The sequence below is a fragment of the Dermochelys coriacea genome, chromosome 4, assembly GCF_009764565.3.
Source record: "Dermochelys coriacea isolate rDerCor1 chromosome 4, rDerCor1.pri.v4, whole genome shotgun sequence".
Classification (NCBI taxonomy): Eukaryota; Metazoa; Chordata; order Testudines; family Dermochelyidae; genus Dermochelys; species Dermochelys coriacea.
Window position 1 is genome coordinate 30010193 of NC_050071.1, and position 19013 is coordinate 30029205.

The 19013-nt window shown below is 45.0% G+C and overlaps 1 protein-coding gene across 1 annotated transcript in view; it reads left to right on the forward strand.

The window, feature by feature from the left end:
* The window catches only part of NFKB1 (nuclear factor kappa B subunit 1), a 101839-nt gene that overhangs the window by 59713 nt on the left and 23113 nt on the right, over positions 1 to 19013 (forward strand). The window contains 6 exon segments of the mRNA XM_043513207.1: positions 1473 to 1577; positions 3675 to 3766; positions 8402 to 8540; positions 11009 to 11137; positions 12979 to 13068; positions 18662 to 18856. Coding sequence (XP_043369142.1) covers positions 1473 to 1577; positions 3675 to 3766; positions 8402 to 8540; positions 11009 to 11137; positions 12979 to 13068; positions 18662 to 18856 — 750 coding nt within the window.

Below are 19013 nucleotides of genomic sequence, written 5' to 3' on the forward strand. Positions count from 1 at the left end.
CGCTGCCAATGACCAGTGACCAGAATATCTGAGACCACCAACTGAATTCATTTATTTCAAAAGAAACAGGGACTTTTTTTTTTCTTTTAATTTGTTTTTAAGTGAATCTAGTGCACCGCAGTGCAGGCTTCTGCCATGCTCTCCTGCCGTTGTGTCTCACACCTCACCTGAAGCTGTTATTTGTAATGGTGTGAGGACAGTTCTGTGTCCAGGGCCCTTTTAACTCTTGACATATCTACTGACACTGCAAATAATTACCAGTTTTGATGGTGGCAATGCGGACCCCAGTGCACTGTGAATTGGACAGGGACTAACAAACTCTTTTTAGATAGGCCACAGAGCAGTAAAGAAACAGGAGATGTAAAAGTATATAGCGATGTACACACACCATATCAAGCAGTTAGTGGTGCCACACTGACCGATTTCAAGAGCGCAAGAGAGAAAATGTGATGCAGTTCTCACATGGCTTTTTTTTTTAACTTAATTAGTAACAATGGAGGGTCTTGAGTACTGATTCCCCACTGCACTACTTGACTGGTATAGTGCTCATACAGGACTAACACAGTAGTGAACAAAGAACAGGAGGACTTGTGGCACCTTAGAGACTTAATACGTTTATTTGACCATAAGCTTTTGTGAGCTACAGCTCACTTCATCGGATGCATCCCTTATTTGTAGTCCATAGTCAGGCAAAATTTCTACAGAAATCAATGGGAGTTTTGCCTGCATAAGGAGTACAAAATCAGGCCCTTAAGTTGAAAAATTAGTGGTTCATCCTTCACTTTCACAAGACAAGGAATCCAGACAGTACCATGTGATTCTTGTTTGAGGTTTGCCTTTTATCCCATTTCTGTGCTTTCTTGTTCGCTAGGCGTGGCAGAATTTTTTTTTTCTAATTTTGACGGTTTTTCTCCATTTCTGTTTTTAAGATTTTATTTTCTATTTTTAACTATGTTTAGGGTTACAGCTGGGATGGCAGGGTTGGGGTTAGAGTCAGGGCAGTGCTGACAGTGGGGCTACAGGGGGCTCTCTGTGCGGCTGACGGCCAAAGACACCAAAGTGCAAGGCGGGGGAGGAGGCTCTGGTCGTCCTGCCCTGTGAAACAGAGAACCCCCTGGCCAGGACTACAAGGAGGCTGAGCCCTTGACCGCAGGGTGCTGCTGAACATGTTGCTGCCTGGGGACAGCTCCCCCATTCCTGGCTGGTGTGCAAATTGGGCCGTGACAACAGAGCTGAACAGGGCTCCCTGCACAGCTGCAGGGCCAGTGGCACCCAGTCCCTGCAGGCATGCCGACCGTTACCCATTGATACGTTTTTTGTTGATTTCAGTGCATCAGCCCAAAGTAATGTTTACTGATCGTTATGGATTAAAACCAAACCCTGACAAACCTATTTTTAGCCTACAGCTGTCAGCAGTGTCAGTACTGCTGTCAGCAGAATAACGTCTTGTTTCAACTCGTCCCTTTTGACAGAAGCCCCCAATGCATCCAATTTAAAGATTGTAAGAATGGACAGAACAGCAGGGTGTGTGACAGGAGGAGAGGAGATTTACCTTCTTTGTGACAAGGTTCAAAAAGGTAAGAGCCCCAAACTGTCTGGTGTTCTGAATCGACTCCTTTGATTGGGATTATAAAGTAGCTTCGCTATGTTTCTCATGGTGGCCTAGCATTCAAAGATCCTGTGCCAACACCGCTCCCATTAACTTCGGCGGGATTTGTGAGTTCTCAGCATTTCTGAAAATCAGGCCAGCAGTGATTAGGGAAGCAATTAGTGATCTTACACAGCCCACCCACAAGTAATTTGTATGGGGAACAGGCCGGAGAGTTGGGGGAAAGAAATTCACGTACCCTTTTCCCTCTCCCTCAACCAGCAGACTGACCAGGAGGCCACCCCAGCCCCTCTGAAGTTTCTGTTCTAGCCCCCCAGGCTGTCAGGGTTTGTGAATGCTGGATATGTGCAATTGTGGACCCATGACCACACCCCTATGGTGCCTCCATCCCCTTGTATAATGTGTAGTGGGAGCTGCAGGTGCTCAGTACTGCCAGTAACCAGGCCATATTTAGGTAGATGTCAAAGAGAATGAACCTGTAAATAGTTACTACCAGGCGTCAGGCTTGTGCAATGTGAGGCATCCTGTGGACTCACAGTTGTAAACATTATTCCTAGAATGAAGTGTTTGCAGGGTCAGGCTCTCAATATGGATTTGGGTGCTTAATTTAAAATGCTCAAGTTTGAACATATTGGCCTTTGTTTATAATAATCTGATTTCCTATTCATAGATGGAAGTAAACAGAAAAGAAAAAGGGGGCTTGGAGTGTTTCAATCTGTAGATTAAAACAAGGACCCACAGATCTACTTTATCACTGCAACAGCATGTACGGTTCTCTACCTGACTGTAGAGTAGAGTTGTTAAATGTTTCAGGCATTTTCTATTATTCCACGCTGCAGCAGAGAAGGGAGTGGGAGAAGACAGCATACCATGTCGTTCTGTAGGGAAGAGAGAAGCTGGTGGAGTTTGGGGAAATGTTTTTTTCTCCTTAACACTGTAAATCCACAGCCTTTCCAGGGGATTAAGTAAAATGTAATTTTTTTAAAAAAGTCTGAATAAATGGAAACTCCGAAGTGGGGTTTCCCCTTAGACTGAGCGGGGGTTTCCCCTGACACCGTCACTCTCTCAAACCTCTGTGCCCTCGGAAACTTGAATGCACACGGCAGCAGCGTTGGAAGGAGTGTTTCAAAATCTGAATGCTACCGGATTGGGGATCAGGAGGAAGCAGCCCACCTACCCCAAGGCCCCTTCCCATTGCTTAGGAAGATAAAGAGTTCCTTGCCATTAGCCAAAGGCAGAAAATGGGCTTTTCATATCTCCCCTCCCCAGGATGCTGAGGAAAGAGTCCTCAGGGTATCCTGTTTTCTGCACCTCTCCAAAGAGGTCTATGCAAAGGGTCCCCAGCATGACAGAAACATCTCTACCCCTTGCACTGCTTTGTGAAGGGGAGAGGAAATGCATTGCTGGAGAGCACTTAGCTCAGGACTGCTGCTGAAAGTAGCTGCTGCCACTCTAAGCAGTAGCTGAGAAGTGGCTTTTTGCCAGCAGTAAATAGAACTTGAACCTGAACAGTTCAAGTTTCATTCAGTTTTCAGAATTCAGACTGCTGGGGTGGGGGGTCCTATATTTCACACCATAAGTTATCCCATCCCTACAGTTATTCTGTATCGAGCTACTGCACTAATCCTGTTTAACCATAGAACAGGAAGAAGAAGTGAACCTGATTCTCCACTCACACCAGTTTAAAACATGAGTAACTCCATTGAAATCACAAGAATTACATCAGCGTAAAACGGGTGGAAATAATGTTTATATAATCTTCCTAAATTTATCGTACTTGAGAGGGGTAAAGTTCTTGATGTTTAATGTATTCTTCTAAGTGTAACACATTACCACAGAAAACAAATATTGGGTGAACTTCAGCATTAAAGAGAATTATTTTCCTTTACCAAAAATCATTTATTGTTGTTTATAGTATACAGTATGAATTAGTGCTAAGAAAAATATAATCTCCCAAAATCCACTGTTGGAACTGACATCCACCATATTATTTTTTATTCGAAATTGATTTAACCAAAAGCTTAAAAAAACCCTAGGTGAATTAACACTCTCACACTGTTTGCAGATGATATTCAAATTCGTTTTTATGAAGAGGATGAAAATGGTGGTGTATGGGAAGGCTTTGGAGATTTTTCTCCTACAGATGTACATAGGCAGGTAAGTTGTCATTTGCTAACGGCTTTCAATTCTTTAGCTAGTAAGGCCCCATTTGAACCAATGGCTTAGTTGTGAAAGGCTCTAAATCCCAATACAAATGTTCGCAGTCACCATCTTCCCTCTGTTACTTCAGAAGAATAAGTATGGCCTGGATTTAATTTAATCTATAAATCATAGTGCCGATGAAAGTTAGAAACACACTAAAAGGAAATTTGAAAACTATGGTGCAAAAGTAATGGTAAGGGAGAGATCATAGAATCATAGAATCATAGAATATCAGGGTTGGAAGGGACCCCAGAAGGTCATCTAGTCCAACCCCCTGCTCAAAGCAGGACCAAGTCCCAGTTAAATCATCCCAGCCAGGGCTTTGTCAAGCCTGACCTTAAAAACCTCTAAGGAAGGAGATTCTACCACCTTCCTAGGTAACGCATTCCAGTGTTTCACCACCCTCTTAGTGAAAAAGTTTTTCCTAATATCCAATCTAAACCTCCCCCATTGCAACTTGAGACCATTACTCCTCGTTCTGTCATCTGCTACCATTGAGAACAGTCTAGAGCCATCCTCTTTGAAACCCCCTTTCAGGTAGTTGAAAGCAGCTATCAAATCCCCCCTCATTCTTCTCTTCTGCAGACTAAACAATCCCAGCTCCCTCAGCCTCTCCTCATAAGTGTGCTCTAGACCCCTAATCATTTTCGTTGCCCTTCGTTGTACTCTTTCCAATTTATCCACATCCTTCCTGTAGTGTGGGGCCCAAAACTGGACACAGTACTCCAGATGAGGCCTCACCAGTGTCGAATAGAGGGGAACGATCACGTCCCTCGATCTGCTCGCTATGCCCCTACTTATACATCCCAAAATGCCATTGGCCTTCTTGGCAACAAGGGCACACTGCTGACTCATATCCAGCTTCTCGTCCACTGTCACCCCTAGGTCCTTTTCCGCAGAACTGCTGCCGAGCCATTCGGTCCCTAGTCTGTAGCGGTGCATTGGATTCTTCCATCCTAAGTGCAGGACCCTGCACTTATCCTTATTGAACCTCATTAGATTTCTTTTGGCCCAATCCTCCAATTTGTCTAGGTCCTTCTGTATCCTATCCCTCCCCTCCAGCGTATCTACCACTCCTCCCAGTTTAGTATCATCCGCAAATTTGCTGAGAGTGCAATCCACACCATCCTCCAGATCATTTATGAAGATATTGAACAAAACGGGCCCCAGGACCGACCCCTGGGGCACTCCACTTGACACCGGCTGCCAACTAGACATGGAGCCATTGATCACTACCCGTTGAGCCCGACAATCTAGCCAGCTTTCTACCCACCTTATAGTGCATTCATCCAGCCCATACTTCCTTAACTTGCTGACAAGAATGCTGTGGGAGACCGTGTCAAAAGCTTTGCTAAAGTCAAGAAACAATACATCCACTGCTTTCCCTTCATCCACAGAACCAGTAATCTCATCATAAAAGGCGATTAGATTAGTCAGGCATGACCTTCCCTTGGTGAATCCATGCTGACTGTTCCTGATCACTTTCCTCTCCTCTAAGTGCTTCAGGATTGATTCTTTGAGGACCTGCTCCATGATTTTTCCAGGGACTGAGGTGAGGCTGACCGGCCTGTAGTTCCCAGGATCCTCCTTCTTCCCTTTTTTAAAGATGGGCACTACATTAGCCTTTTTCCAGTCATCCGGGACTTCCCCCGTTCGCCACGAGTTTTCAAAGATAATGGCCAAGGGCTCTGCAATCACAGCCGCCAATTCCTTCAGCACTCTCGGATGCAATTCGTCCGGCCCCATGGACTTGTGCACGTCCAGCTTTTCTAAATAGTTCCTAACCACCTCTATCTCTACAGAGGGCTGGCCATCTCTTCCCCATTTTGTGTTGCCCAGCACAGCAGTCTGGGAGCTGACCTTGTTAGTGAAAACAGAGGCAAAAAAAGCATTGAGTACATTAGCTTTTTCCACATCCTCTGTCACTAGCTTGCCTCCCTCATTCAGTAAGGGGCCCACACTTTCCTTGGCTTTCTTCTTGTTGCCAACATACCTGAAGAAACCCTTCTTGTTACTCTTGACATCTCTTGCTAGCTGCAGCTCCAGGTGCGATTTGGCCCTCCTGATATCTTTCCTACATGCCCGAGCAATATTTTTATACTCTTCCCTGGTCATATGTCCAACCTTCCACTTCTTGTAAGCTTCTTTTTTATGTTTAAGATCCGCTAGGATTTCACCATTAAGCCAAGCTGGTCGCCTGCCATATTTACTATTCTTTCGACTCATCGGGATGGTTTGTCCCTGTAACCTCAACAGGGATTCCTTGAAATACAGCCAGCTCTCCTGGACTCCCTTCCCTTTCATGTTAGTCCCCCAGGGGATCCTGGCCATCTGTTCCCTGAGGGAGTCAAAGTCTGCTTTCCTGAAGTCCAGGGTCCGTATCCTGCTGCTTACCTTTCTTCCCTGCGTCAGGATCCTGAACTCAACCAACTCATGGTCACTGCCTCCCAGATTCCCATCCACTTTTGCTTCCCCCACTAATTCTACCCGGTTTGTGAGCAGCAGGTCAAGAAAAGCGCTCCCCCTAGTTGGCTCCCCTAGCACTTGCACCAGGAAATTGTCCCCTACGCTTTCCAAAAACTTCCTGGATTGTCTATGCACCGCTGTATTGCTCTCCCAGCAGATATCAGGAAAATTAAAGTCACCCATGAGAATCAGGGCATGCGATCTAGTAGCTTCCGTGAGTTGCCGGAAGAAAGCCTCATCCACCTCATCCCCCTGGTCCGGTGGTCTATAGCAGACTCCCACCATGACATCACTCTTGTTGCACACACTTCTAAACTTAATCCAGAGACACTCAGGTTTTTCCACAGTTTCGTACCGGAGCTCTGAACAGTCATACTGCTCCCTTACATACAGTGCTACTCCCCCACCTTTTCTGCCCTGCCTGTCCTTCCTGAACAGTTTATAACCATCCATGACTGTACTCCAGTCATGTGAGTTATCCCACCAAGTCTCTGTTATTCCAATCACGTCATAATTCCTTGACATCACCAGGACCTCCAGTTCTCCCTGCTTGTTTCCAAGGCTTTGTGCATTTGTATATAAGCACTTGAGATAACCTGTTGATCGCCCCTCATTCCCAGTATGAGGCAGGAGCCCTCCCCTCACAGACATTCCTGCCTGTGCTTCCTCCCGGTATCCCGCTTTCCCACTTACCTCAGGGCTTTGGTCTCCTTCCCCCGGTGAACCTAGTTTAAAGCCCTCCTCACTAGGTTAGCCAGCCTGCTGGCAAAGATGTTCTTCCCTCTCTTCGTAAGATGGAGCCCGTCTCTGCCCAGCACTCCTCCTTCATGGAACACCATCCCATGGTCAAAGAATCCAAAGCCTTCTCTCCGACACCACCTGCGTAGCCATTCGTTGACCTCCACGATTCGACGGTCCCTACCCAGGCCTTTTCCTTCCACGGGGAGGATGGACGAGAACACCACTTGCGCCTCCAACTCCTTTATCCTTCTTCCCAGAGCCACGTAGTCCGCAGTGATCCGCTCAAGGTCATTCTTGGCAGTATCATTGGTGCCCACGTGGAGAAGCAGGAAGGGGTAGCGATCCGAGGGCTTGATGAGTCTCGGCAGTCTCTCCGTCACATCACGAATCTTAGCCCCTGGCAAGCAGCAGACTTCTCGGTTTTCCCGGTCAGGGCGGCAGATAGATGACTCAGTCCCCCGGAGGAGAGAGTCCCCGACCACCACCACCCGCCTTCTCCTCTTGGGAGTGGTGGTCGTGGAACCCCCAACCTCAGGACATCGCATCTCATGCCTCCCAACCAGCAGGGTCTCCTTCTGCTTTCTCCCCCCAGACATATCATCTGGTCCACTCTCCGCAATGGTACCTGTGGAGAGAACATGAAAGCGGTTAGTTACCTGTGTCTGTGTTACTGGAACCCGGACATTCCGCTTACCTCTTCTGGAGGTCACATGTTGCCAAGCTTCTTCACTGGCCTCTTGGCTCCTCTGTGCAACCTGCTCTATATCTTTAGAGCTTTGTGCCCCTAGAAGGCTATCCTGAGTTTGGTCCAGAAAATCCTCAGTCTCTCGTATACAACGCAGGGTCGTTACCTGTTGCTCCAGACCTTCAATCTTCTCTTCCAATATGGAGACCAGCTTGCACTTTGTACAGACAAAGTCGCTTCTGTCCTGTGGAAGAAAGACAAACATGGCACATCCAGTGCAGGTCACAATAGCTGAACCCCCCCCTTCCATATCACCTACCTACTATGAGATGTGTAAGGCACATCTATGGAAAAATAGTACAAGGTAAAATGTCTCCAGAGTTCCTACAGGAATACTAAGGACACCATGAAAAAAAGATAAAGCAAGAGAGAAAAATACAATACCTACATGTATTATATATTCATGTATCATGTGACCATTCAGAGTTTTTAAAAGGCATTTAAACTATAATTAGCTCCAAACTAGAAGTGAAAAATAAAATGGGAATGTATAGTTGTGGTAGCCTTCATGCAAGTGAGATTTTCCTCTCAGCTGTAACTAACTAAAATCCCCCCAAATACAAAAAGTTAGATGTAAAGCAATATCTTATTTCAGAAAACTCTATTCCTGACAACCTGCTGATCAATGTTTTTCACAGTTTGCTATTGTATTCAAAACCCCGAAATACAGAGATGTCAATATCACAAAACCAGCATCTGTGTTTGTCCAACTACGGCGGAAATCTGATCTGGAAACAAGTGAGCCAAAGCCATTTCTGTACTACCCTGAAATCAAAGGTAATTCATTGAACCTGTTCCATGCATTACAAAGGGGAAATATCCTGTTTGTGAAACAGCAGAGTCCTCACCTATTTCCTAATGTTGGGTAATGTCCTTGTTCTATGGTTTTTTACCTCTAGAAAATACTATACTTGACTGCTCATATTGGGCAGAACTAATGGAAAAACTGGTCAGGGCAGAATGTGTTTACTTTGATATTTTATGTTGGACTGTTGTGCAGGAAACACACAGGTCCCTGCAAGGGATTAGTGTCAACTGGTATCTTATACACATAGAATGTATATATGCAGTAGGTGGCGCTTTTTTCCCGAGTCACTTCTGAAACAATACTTGAGGTTATTGTACTGCAGGTGCTGCCTTTCAGATGAAACATAAAACCAGGGTCCTAACTAGAGCTGGTGAGAAAATAGAAAATATATTTTGTATTTCTCTTTCATTGACCAGCTCTAGTCCTAAGCACTTGTGTTCATTAAATAACCCCCTGGCACCCTTTGCAAGAGGAAGGGTGGTGTGATTGGTGTGGTTTTTTTCCATGACAATATTGTAAATCTTTTAGGTGAAATGTAACAGTTGGAATCAGACCTGGTGACTATGTTGTTCAATGTCAGGAAGCTTACCCAGTGGATCAATACTTTTTAAATCACTATGCTGTGAATTAATCTGACTGAATTATAAGGTGGATCTTCGTGTTCATGTTAGCATTAATAATAAATAGTAATAAAAATATTTGTATGATGGCCGAGCTCAGGGGTCCCAATCAGGGATCAGGGCCCTGCTCTGCTCGGCACCATACTATGCAGATGTAATAAAAGGCAGTATCTTACGATCTTAACCCCTGATCCAGTAGCATATGCATGCGTGCTTAACTTTAAGCACAGGAGTACTCTTGTTGAAGTCAGTGACTACTCGTATGCTTTAAAGCATATACATAAGCATTTGCGGGATTGAGGATTTACCTTGTGACAAGAGAAAACAGGTGGACAAAACAAAGACATGTGCGGGGATAGTGAGTTAATTATATTTTGGTATAATAAGCAGCAGAAAGTGACGTTTGCTGAGAAATTTCCATGTTTGCGGGTGGATATTTGAATTTTAGGTGAACTCTATTTTTAGCATCCAGGAACTCCTTGCCCAAATTGTATAGAAACATTTCACACTACTCCAGATATAGCCCATGAATTTTGAGGCTGACTTTTTTGTGGTTTTTAGAGGGGTGAAAATAATTGAAAGATGATTTCTGTAAATGCCTTTTCATAAACTCTAGCCAACATATTATGAAGGCTGGCATTCTAGCAACTGTATGGTATTCTAGCAACTGTACTGTGCTATTTCCCTGTTGAATAGTGCTCACATGAGCTCAGAAATGTGTGTCTTTTTTTGTTTCCTGGGCCAGATTCATTAGCTGCTTTTTAGGGTTTTCTCTCTTCCTGGGTGTGAGTATATTTGATGCAGGTACACTTATCTATGTACTGTATATGTCTGTAAGTGAATTCATATATACACTATTCATTATATTGGTTCATATGTTCAGCGCTTGGGTTTGATGCATTGATTGATACTGTTCTGCATGCAGTTTCCTTACCACGTGTGGCATATGCTTGTCAGGAATTATTACATTGTTTGTTGGGGGATATTTTGTTCTTTCCTCAACAGTGTTGCTGAGCTTCCTCTTTGCTAGAATTTTTGTGTCACTTTTTGATAGCTCCTCTTTTCGTGACTGTTTCATTTTCTGTATGTTTAAGTTTAGAGTGCTGTTTTTTCCCCAGAGTCTTCAGGATTTTTTTGATGGCGCTGGGGACTCTGTTCTACCTTTATTTGTTATACTTTATGTAAGGCTAGTTCTCCTTCTACTGACCTGCATGAGTTTTTTATGTCTTGATTTAAACTCATTTTTCTTTATGGCCTTTCCGGTGCGAAAGTATGCTTCATTTCAGTTGGGCTCTGATTCATAGTTTTTGAGCACCTCCATCCCCTCTTTCTAAAGTGTATTTGCTTGGGAGAGAAAATTGCCCTTTTGTTCCCAATGGGTAAAATTTTCAAAAGCATATAAGTGACTTAGGAGCCGAAGTCCCATTTTCAAAAGTGATTTAGGCACTTAGGTGTGTCTGCCATGTCCTGTCCTAGTCATCTTTATTTGGGTATTGTGACACCACATGCAGTATTAGAGAAGCCGTATGGACCTATGTGCATGATTGTGTCTTTGATTCCGTGGTCTGTCTGAGAATATTGCTCTGCTTGTTACTTCCTGGAAGGTTTCACCCATTTTTGCTGAACAAAAATAATTTGTTGTTTGGAGCTGAAAAAGTTTACCCGACTTACAGCACTTCTGATTTCCCCTTAAACTATTGTTTTTTAGTAATCCATTCAGTACCAATGCTCTTTTCTGTCCCCAGGTGGTGATAGCAGTGACTCATCCTCTCCTTTGGCTGTTTCTCTTTCATTCTCTCCCTCCCCCTAAAACACAGATAAAGAAGAAGTTCAGAGGAAGCGACAGAAGCTCATGCCTAATTTTTCTGATGGTTATGGTGGAGGCAGTGGTGCTGGAGGTGGAGGGAGTGGAATGTATGGAGGCGGAGGAAGTGGTGCTGGCTCAGGTAAAGAGAAAAGATCATTGATCTGAAGCATAAGATTTAAACTGTAAGGTGTGTGGTTTGTCCCTCTAGGCCATGGAGAAAGGACATGTGTTTATTTGTTATTGAAACTAACATGGCGAATCTCTGTATTTCTATAGGTATAGAAGACCTGAATCTCATTTCACTTACTCTGATATGGAACCAGTGTAACTTCATTGACTTCAGTGAAGTTACTCCTCATTCTTACTGGTGTGAAATGAGAATCAAAGCTGTAATATTTTCAGTAAATCTTCTTCTTTCCTGTGAGACACCACATAACCCCCTCATTATTTTTCTTTCTTGAGGTTGTATGTCATAAATAGCTTCCTTCTGGCCAAGGAAGAGTGGGCAGAAATCCTTCGCAACCCATCAATGTCAATGCCAATTAATTAATGTTAGTCACTGTTGAGAAATTCGTGGTGCTAGGTGCTCAGTGAAATGTGTCTGCACTGCTGCCATTCCTGCTCCAGTTCCAACTGGCCCACAGAGCAAGGGACCAGAATCTGATTCTATATCTACTGTATGGCATTGAGGAGCAGTATGATATGTTATCATATGATGATCATTTTTGTTTCTTGCAAGAAGGTGATATACTGTAGAGTAGCTAGGCATCATTTGAACAGTGACATCCTGGAAGTCATTATCAGCATAGCTTTTCTACTAGAAAAAGGCAGAGAGCAGCTGTTCTCCAACTGTGGTACATGTACCACTGGGGGTAGAAGAGTTAGTCTAAACCAGTGGTTTTCAAACTTTTTTTCTGGGGACCCAATTGAAGAAAATTGTTGATGTCCGCGACCCAATGGAGCTGGGGATGAGGGGTTTAGGGTGTGGGAGGGGCTCAGGCCTGGGGCAGAGGGTTGGGGGTGGGGATGACAGCTGGGGGGTGGGGCTGGTAATGAGGGGTTCAGGGTGTGGGAGAGGGGTCTGGACTGGGGCAGATGGTTGGGGTGCAGGAGGGGATCAGGGCTCTGAGCTGGGGTACAGGCTCTGGGGTGGAGCGGGGGATGAGGGGTTTGGGGTGCAGGAAGGAGTTCCAGGTTGCTCAGGGCTGGGGCATGGGGTTGGGGCACAGTCAGTGGCGCAGCCAGGGTGCAGAGGCAGGCTTCCCGCTTGTCCTGGCACCGCGGATCGCGCTGTGCCCCGGAAGCACCCAGCAGCAGGTCCGGCTCCTAAGCGGAGGCATGGAAGCAAGTGCAAGTGCGGAGCTGGTGCTCAGGGCGGGAGCAGTGCGCAAGCCCTATGCCCCCCTGCCTAGAAGCTGAACCTGCTGCTGGCCACTTCTGGGGTGCAGCACGGTGTCGGAACAGGTAGGCACTATCCTGTCTTATCTGGGCAGCACTGCCAACAGGACTTTTAACGTCCCGGTCAGTGGTGCTGACCGGAGCGACCCAGTGCCTGACATGCCACGGCGACCCAGTACTGGGTCGCAACCTGAAGTTTGAAAAACGCTGGTCTAAAGCACAGTATCAGAATAAAAATCCATTATAACTACATTAATTACAATTATTCAGGCAGCATGCCAAGCCCTTTGTTGAGCAGTAGAAGTGGTATGCTACCTCTTAAATTTTGAGAACTGCAGAGATAGAGGATGCTGCTAGCCAGACGTCTAGACTTTCCTTTGATTGACATAAAGATGGGAGGTGGGCTTTCATCTGGAACATGTTATTTTAGTAGGGCAGAAAATCCATAGGACAAAATACTAAAGGAGCTGCATGTGAAATAGTGCTTTTGTCTGAGCATTTGATTTTCATTGTATTGCTTGTTTTTGTTCTGGAGAATAATTCCAGTGATTCTTTTTCCTTTTACATTGCTGTTGTTTTTAGGGTATGGTTACCCTTCCTATGGGTATTCTGCTTATGGAGGCATGCCTTTCCACCCAGGCCCCACGAAGTCTAGTGCTGGAATGAAACATGGTAAGAAACAAAATAGTGTGGTTGCAACAGTAATCTTTAGTTTACCATCTTTGCTTCACTAATTAGCAATTACTGTTAATGACCCCCAGAGTAATGGAACTTGGTCGCTCTAAACTGGACTCAAACAGGATTAAAATGTGTGTAAACACTCACGTGTTTACAGTGATCACTAATCGTCAGCATTAGCCAACAGAACCCCTTACTGCTGTCCCAAATACCACAGTTTCCCTCTATGATTAGAATAGACAATAATTAGATGGCTAATGCTGACATCTTAATGGTGAACTATGTTTCCTATTGACTGGATTTAATGTTTATAAGCAGCAAAAACTATTTTCCTCCAAGGACTTAAAAATTGGCCAATTATAGCCCACTGGAGGCCACTTTTTTAACCTGCAAAATATTCATTTTCCCTGAAAATGAAAAATTCCAGTCTTCAGAAAAACTGTATTATGTGATATCACGTGACGTACTTATTACATGAGTACAAATGCACAGCAAGACGTAATTGTACATTGGGTAAGCACAATCAGTGGGGTAGATGGTGTTAAAGTGACAGCACCCCAGAGACAGGGCTGGCCCACAACATTTTGGCACCTGAGGCGGGGAGCTCAAGTTCCCCATTCCCCCTCGCTTGGGCCAAAACTTTGAAAGGTCTTAATTCTGCCTTCTTCCTGTTCTACTCCTCTCATGGTACTGCTCTGCTACCTACCCCAATAAAAGAGAACTAACAACTTAAAATGCCTTGTTCAAAAATTTTAAGTAACACTTACATTTGCCGTTTAGGCATTTGAAAGTTAACTTTTCTTTTCTTCACTGGCATTTTTATCTATTTGAATAATCAAACTGATGCTTTCCATGCCTTCTTGGTTGCAAAGATTTGAACTGCTTCCTGAAGGTCCACAGTCTGGGCCAGCTCATGCTCTGTTGAGATGGTTGCAAGACTGACCAGCCTCTCCTGTGTCATTGTGGAGTGTAGATGTGTTTTTATTAACTTCAACTTGGAGTAGCTGTGTTCTCCACTGGCAACTGTTACAGGTAGTGTTAGAAATATGCAAAGAGCAACAAAAGCATTTGGAAAGAGGGTGGTCATCTTATTTGTGTACATATATTCCAGGACAGCCTTTGAGTTGATCCTGCTGAAATGTATCTTGAAAGGGCTTTCAGTTCATCACCTAAATCACTTGCATCAATATCACACATGTCATCATATGTCAGCACTGTCTCTAGTGCCCTGCATTGCTGGTATAGGTCTTCTTCCGGTATAGTGAGGAGTTTTGGAATATCATACAACATCCCACATATACTGCTGTATTCCTTGAGCTGCATGAAACGTTCTTCAACTGACTGTATTGCACAATCTAGTTCCTGGTTAAAGAATTCAACTTTGAATTGTTGTTTGGGGTCTCTTATGGGATTATCCCATGCCTCGTAATCAAAATGTCTTCTTCTTCGGTGACTCTTGTATTGTTGAATGAGTGGGAAAATAGCTTCAGTGTGAAGTTCCTCTGCCAACTTCTCTGCATTTTTCAGAATGTTTTGAAATCCCCCATCTGACTAGTAAGACTGTAGGTATGACTTTGCTTTTTCCAGTTGTTCCATTGCTCCAGATATATCAAGGTCAACACCTTGGAGTCTCTTGCTTACAACATTTACAGTAACTCCTCACTTAACGTTGTAGTTATGTTCCTGAAAAAAGTGACTTTCAGTGAAACGATGTTAAGCAAATGCAATTTCCCCATAAGAATGAATGTAAATGGGAGGTTTAGGTTCCAGGGAAATTTTTTTTTTTTTGCCATACAGTACAGTACTATAGTTGGGAGGTGCCCCTGCCTTACCCCACACAGGCACAGCCCACTGGCACTGGAGACAATGAGGCAGGCAAGGAGGCTGAAGGTGCTGTAGGCTAGGAGAAGCACTTTGCGCAGCAGCAGCGGCAACTTCCCCTACTCTGCAAGCACCGGGGCGGGGGGCTCAACTGTCAGCCCGCTCACTCCCCCCCTTCCCCCAAGCCCCCACCCTTAACCCACCTCTTCTTTCCCCCCTTCTCCTCCCCCTTTTCTCTGCACGCAGCGTCCTCGCTCCTCCCATGTCTCTCTCCTGCCTCCTGCCCGCAGCAATCAGCTGGCTTGCAGCGTTCTGGAGGGAGAAGCGAGGACATGGCGCGCAAGCACCCCTTCCCTCCCCTGCCTCCTGAACACTGCAAGCCAGCTGATGGCAGGAAGGAGGGGAGGGACGGGGGAGGAGTATTGCATCCTCGCTCCTTCCCCCTCCCTCCTGCCCGTGGCAATCAGTTGGCTTGTGACATTCAGGGAGCAAGAAGGGTGTGGGGAGGAGCGAGTACTCAGTACACAACCTCCCCCCCCCCCCCGCCTCCTGCCTGTGACAATCAGCTGGTTTGTGGCATTCAGGAGGCAGGAGAGGGAGGAGGAGCCAGCGCGACGAGTCCTCGCTCCTCCCCGCTACCTCCAGAATGCCGCAAGTCAGCAGATTGACACAGGCAGGCATCATTTATCTTCCCAATTTGGTGTTTGGTAGGCTTTATCACCTCCACTTGACTTTCCCATCATGTGGCACTCAGCGGTTTCAGTGTCAGAGAGGATGTTCCGAGATGTTGCTTCAAAATTTGCCATTGATGCAGAGAAAAATACATAGATGCTTTGAATTACATTAAAAAATTCAGCAGCTTCACTAGAAACTGATGCTGCGTCACTGACCACCAAGTTCAATGAATGAGAACTGCATGGGACAAAAAAAGCTTGAGGGTTTAACTCTCGGATCCGTGTTTGCACTCCTCTGTTCTTTCCTTTCATGTTGGCACCATTATCGTAACCCTGACCTCTCATGTCAGCTATCGCAATTCCTGTATCTTCCAGCTTTTTAAGAAGCACATTTGTCATACTAGCTCCTGTAGTATCATCAATGTCAATAAATTCTAGAAAATGCTCTCTGACAGTCACCATTTGCAGAGGCATTTTCACTAGGTTTTGTTGTTGTTACAAAATGCACCATTAAAGTCATTTGTTCTGTATGGCTGATGTCAGGTGTGCAGTCCAGAATAACAGAGTAATATGCTGCTGACTTCAGATCTGCCACAGTCTTCTGTTTGACTTTTTTTGCCAGTAACTGTATGATCTCATTTTGAATTGTTTTTCCATGGTAGTGGTGTGTGTACATTTCTTGGGTGGTGACTCTTCTTAGATGCTCCTGGAGTACAGCATCAGCCATCAGCTCCACAATTTTAACGAAGTTTCCACTGTTTGGCACATACAGCTGATCTGAAGTGCCACGCAGTGCTAGGTTTTGGGTAGCAAGCATTCTCACAATGTCAGTGAGCCTTTTCAGAACATTTTGCCAGTAAAGATACTCTGATGCAATCTTCTCTTGATGCTGATCATTTATGGTGGCCTTTAACCTTAGTCTCATCTCAAGCTCTTTCCACCTATGGAATGCTCTCTGGTGATTTGCTGTCTTCTCATGGCATGTCAGATTTCTAGCCAGATTTTTCCAGTCCTTTGTTCCTGTAGAACCCAATGTGTTTGGAACATTAGACTGGAAGAGTTTGCAACAAAAACAGTATACAGCATTCTGCGGTTTTGAGTACATAAGCCATGGCCTCTCCACTGTGTCACCATTGGGGATTTCATGCCAGTAATGTGTTGGATGGAAACTTCTGTTTTCATTGTCTTTGGGGAACATGAAGTTTTTCACTTGTTGTGGCCCATGCAGTATAAGGAAGTCCCTCAGGCTACTGCTCAGTGGGTCCACAGTACCGGATCATCTAGACTTAAGGAACTAAACTTACCAGCAGCTGTTTCTTGCACCTCCACCACACTCTTCTCTGATCTACACTTTTCTTCAGGAATGGTTACATCCATTTGAGATGGAGATATGGATGGAAGCTGCCAGGTCACCTGCACTCTGACTAACGGGAAGATCAGGCATCTCCTCACCACTCACATCCTCACTGGGGCCAGAAGGCTCAGCGTGAACAGCTGTGTCTATTTTGACAGGTTTCAGAATAACAGCTGTGTTAGTCTGTATTCGCAAAAAGAAAAGGAGTACTTGTGGCACCTTAGAGACTTACAAATTTATTTAAACATAAGCTTTCGTGAATGCATCCGATGAAGTGAGCTGTAGCTCACGGAAGCTTATGCTCAAATAAATTTGTAAGTCTCTAAGGTGCCACAAGTCCTCCTTTTCTTTGTCTGTTTATTTAAGCTCCTTCCTGCTTAGATAGAAAAGCTTCCTTTGCTTGCTTGCTTTTTCTGAATGCTGCCCTGAGAGGCGTTTTCTTCTTTCACTCATGACTCCTGTTCTGTGCCAGCTGTGGTGGCTCTCAACACTCAATTGAAGGGGACAAATAAGCAGGCTGGTAGCAGAGCCTCAGTGAGGGAAGATATCAGCGTCTTAAGGGTCTAACTGGCTCCTACTACTTCAGTTGACTGCCTGTTCTCCTTAAGTGGGTTCAGAGAAGCAGCAGGAAACAGGAAGCTCGCGGAGAAGCTGGTGTTAATCTGTCCAGGCTCCTGGGGGTGGTAGAGAGGTACATAAGAGGCTCCTCCTCCTCTCTCTCAGAAAGCAGCAGGAGCTGCAGGGTTATTCCCTCTCACCTTTCTCTTGCCTGCCTGTTATGTCTCTTGTGCCCTCCTTCCTCCAGCACAGCACTCCACCATCTCTGTGCATCTAGAGCAGAGAGACTACTTATGCACCAGCAGCAGACACAATTTTCTACACTCTGGGTCCTAGTGGTGCCTCCCCCCCCCCCCACCAGTCTGGTACCTGAGGTGGCCGCCTCAGTTCGCCTGATGGTAAGGCCAGCCCTGCCCAGAGAAAGCACTGAGAAGCATCCTGTTTTTGTGAAACAAAATGCCTCTCAGAGGTGCCTTATTGCTCTGCGGGGAGAGTGATCTGCAGTAGCTCTTTAAAAGATACTGCATGGTCCTTGCTCTTCCCCTTCCCTTTCCAGTAAGTTGCTCCCAGCTGGCCCTTCCTCTCCCTATTGTCTGGCTGGGTTAAGGAAGAGCCACAGTCTGGCCCAATGTGATAAACATGCGTGGCCACCTGAAAAATTAAGTTAACACTAAGGACGCACTCATTCTTTGTGCCCAAAACCAGGGGAAATCACTTTAAACCCAAAAGCCCCAGAGCTTTGGTGAAAAAGGCAGGCGGGGCCATTTATTTCCAACATCTGCTGGATAAATTGTACTGTCTGTTAAACCTATGTCTATATGGAATAATCCTGTTGGCTTTGGTGGAGATACTGCAGATTTGTAACATTGCAACTGAGATCAGAATTCATCCGTATATTTATTGTTAGACAATAGGTTTGTTTAATTTCATACTTTAATATGGGGGTCAGTAAAGTGAAAATCTTAAATAACTTCAGAACAAGTTACATTTCTCTCTGTGTAATGAACTTGAGTGGAGTGACTTGCATTTAATGATATAGGTCCTGATCCAGTGCCAATTGAAGTAAATGGGCGTCTTTTCATTGATTTCATTGGGGTGTGAATGAGACCCACAGAGCATTATCATTTGTACAAAAGAATCACAGTATCAAAAGACTAATGCTTTTCATTTATGTTGTAAGGAATTGCAAATGACGTGGCTGAACAGGATGGGGAAAACTGCAATAAGCACGATGACAAACCAGATATGAAACATAGCAAGAAAGTGGAAATCACAGAGAGGAGTGAGTCCAGAGTTTGTAGCGGTGATAATAAGGAGGAGGATGTTACTTTGTCATGTACAGCTGAAGTAGCTGAAGCAGATTGTAGGTTACAGGGTAAGTGAATCAATCAGTTTATTTAGGGCCATTCATAGGGCCCATCTCGCCATGGGAGAAGTCTGTGTTAAGGATTGGAGATGTGACAAGTTCCCGCTCACAGAGTTTCCATCTTTGCAAGGATCGGAGAGTTTAAATTTGCTCCTACTTGGAAATG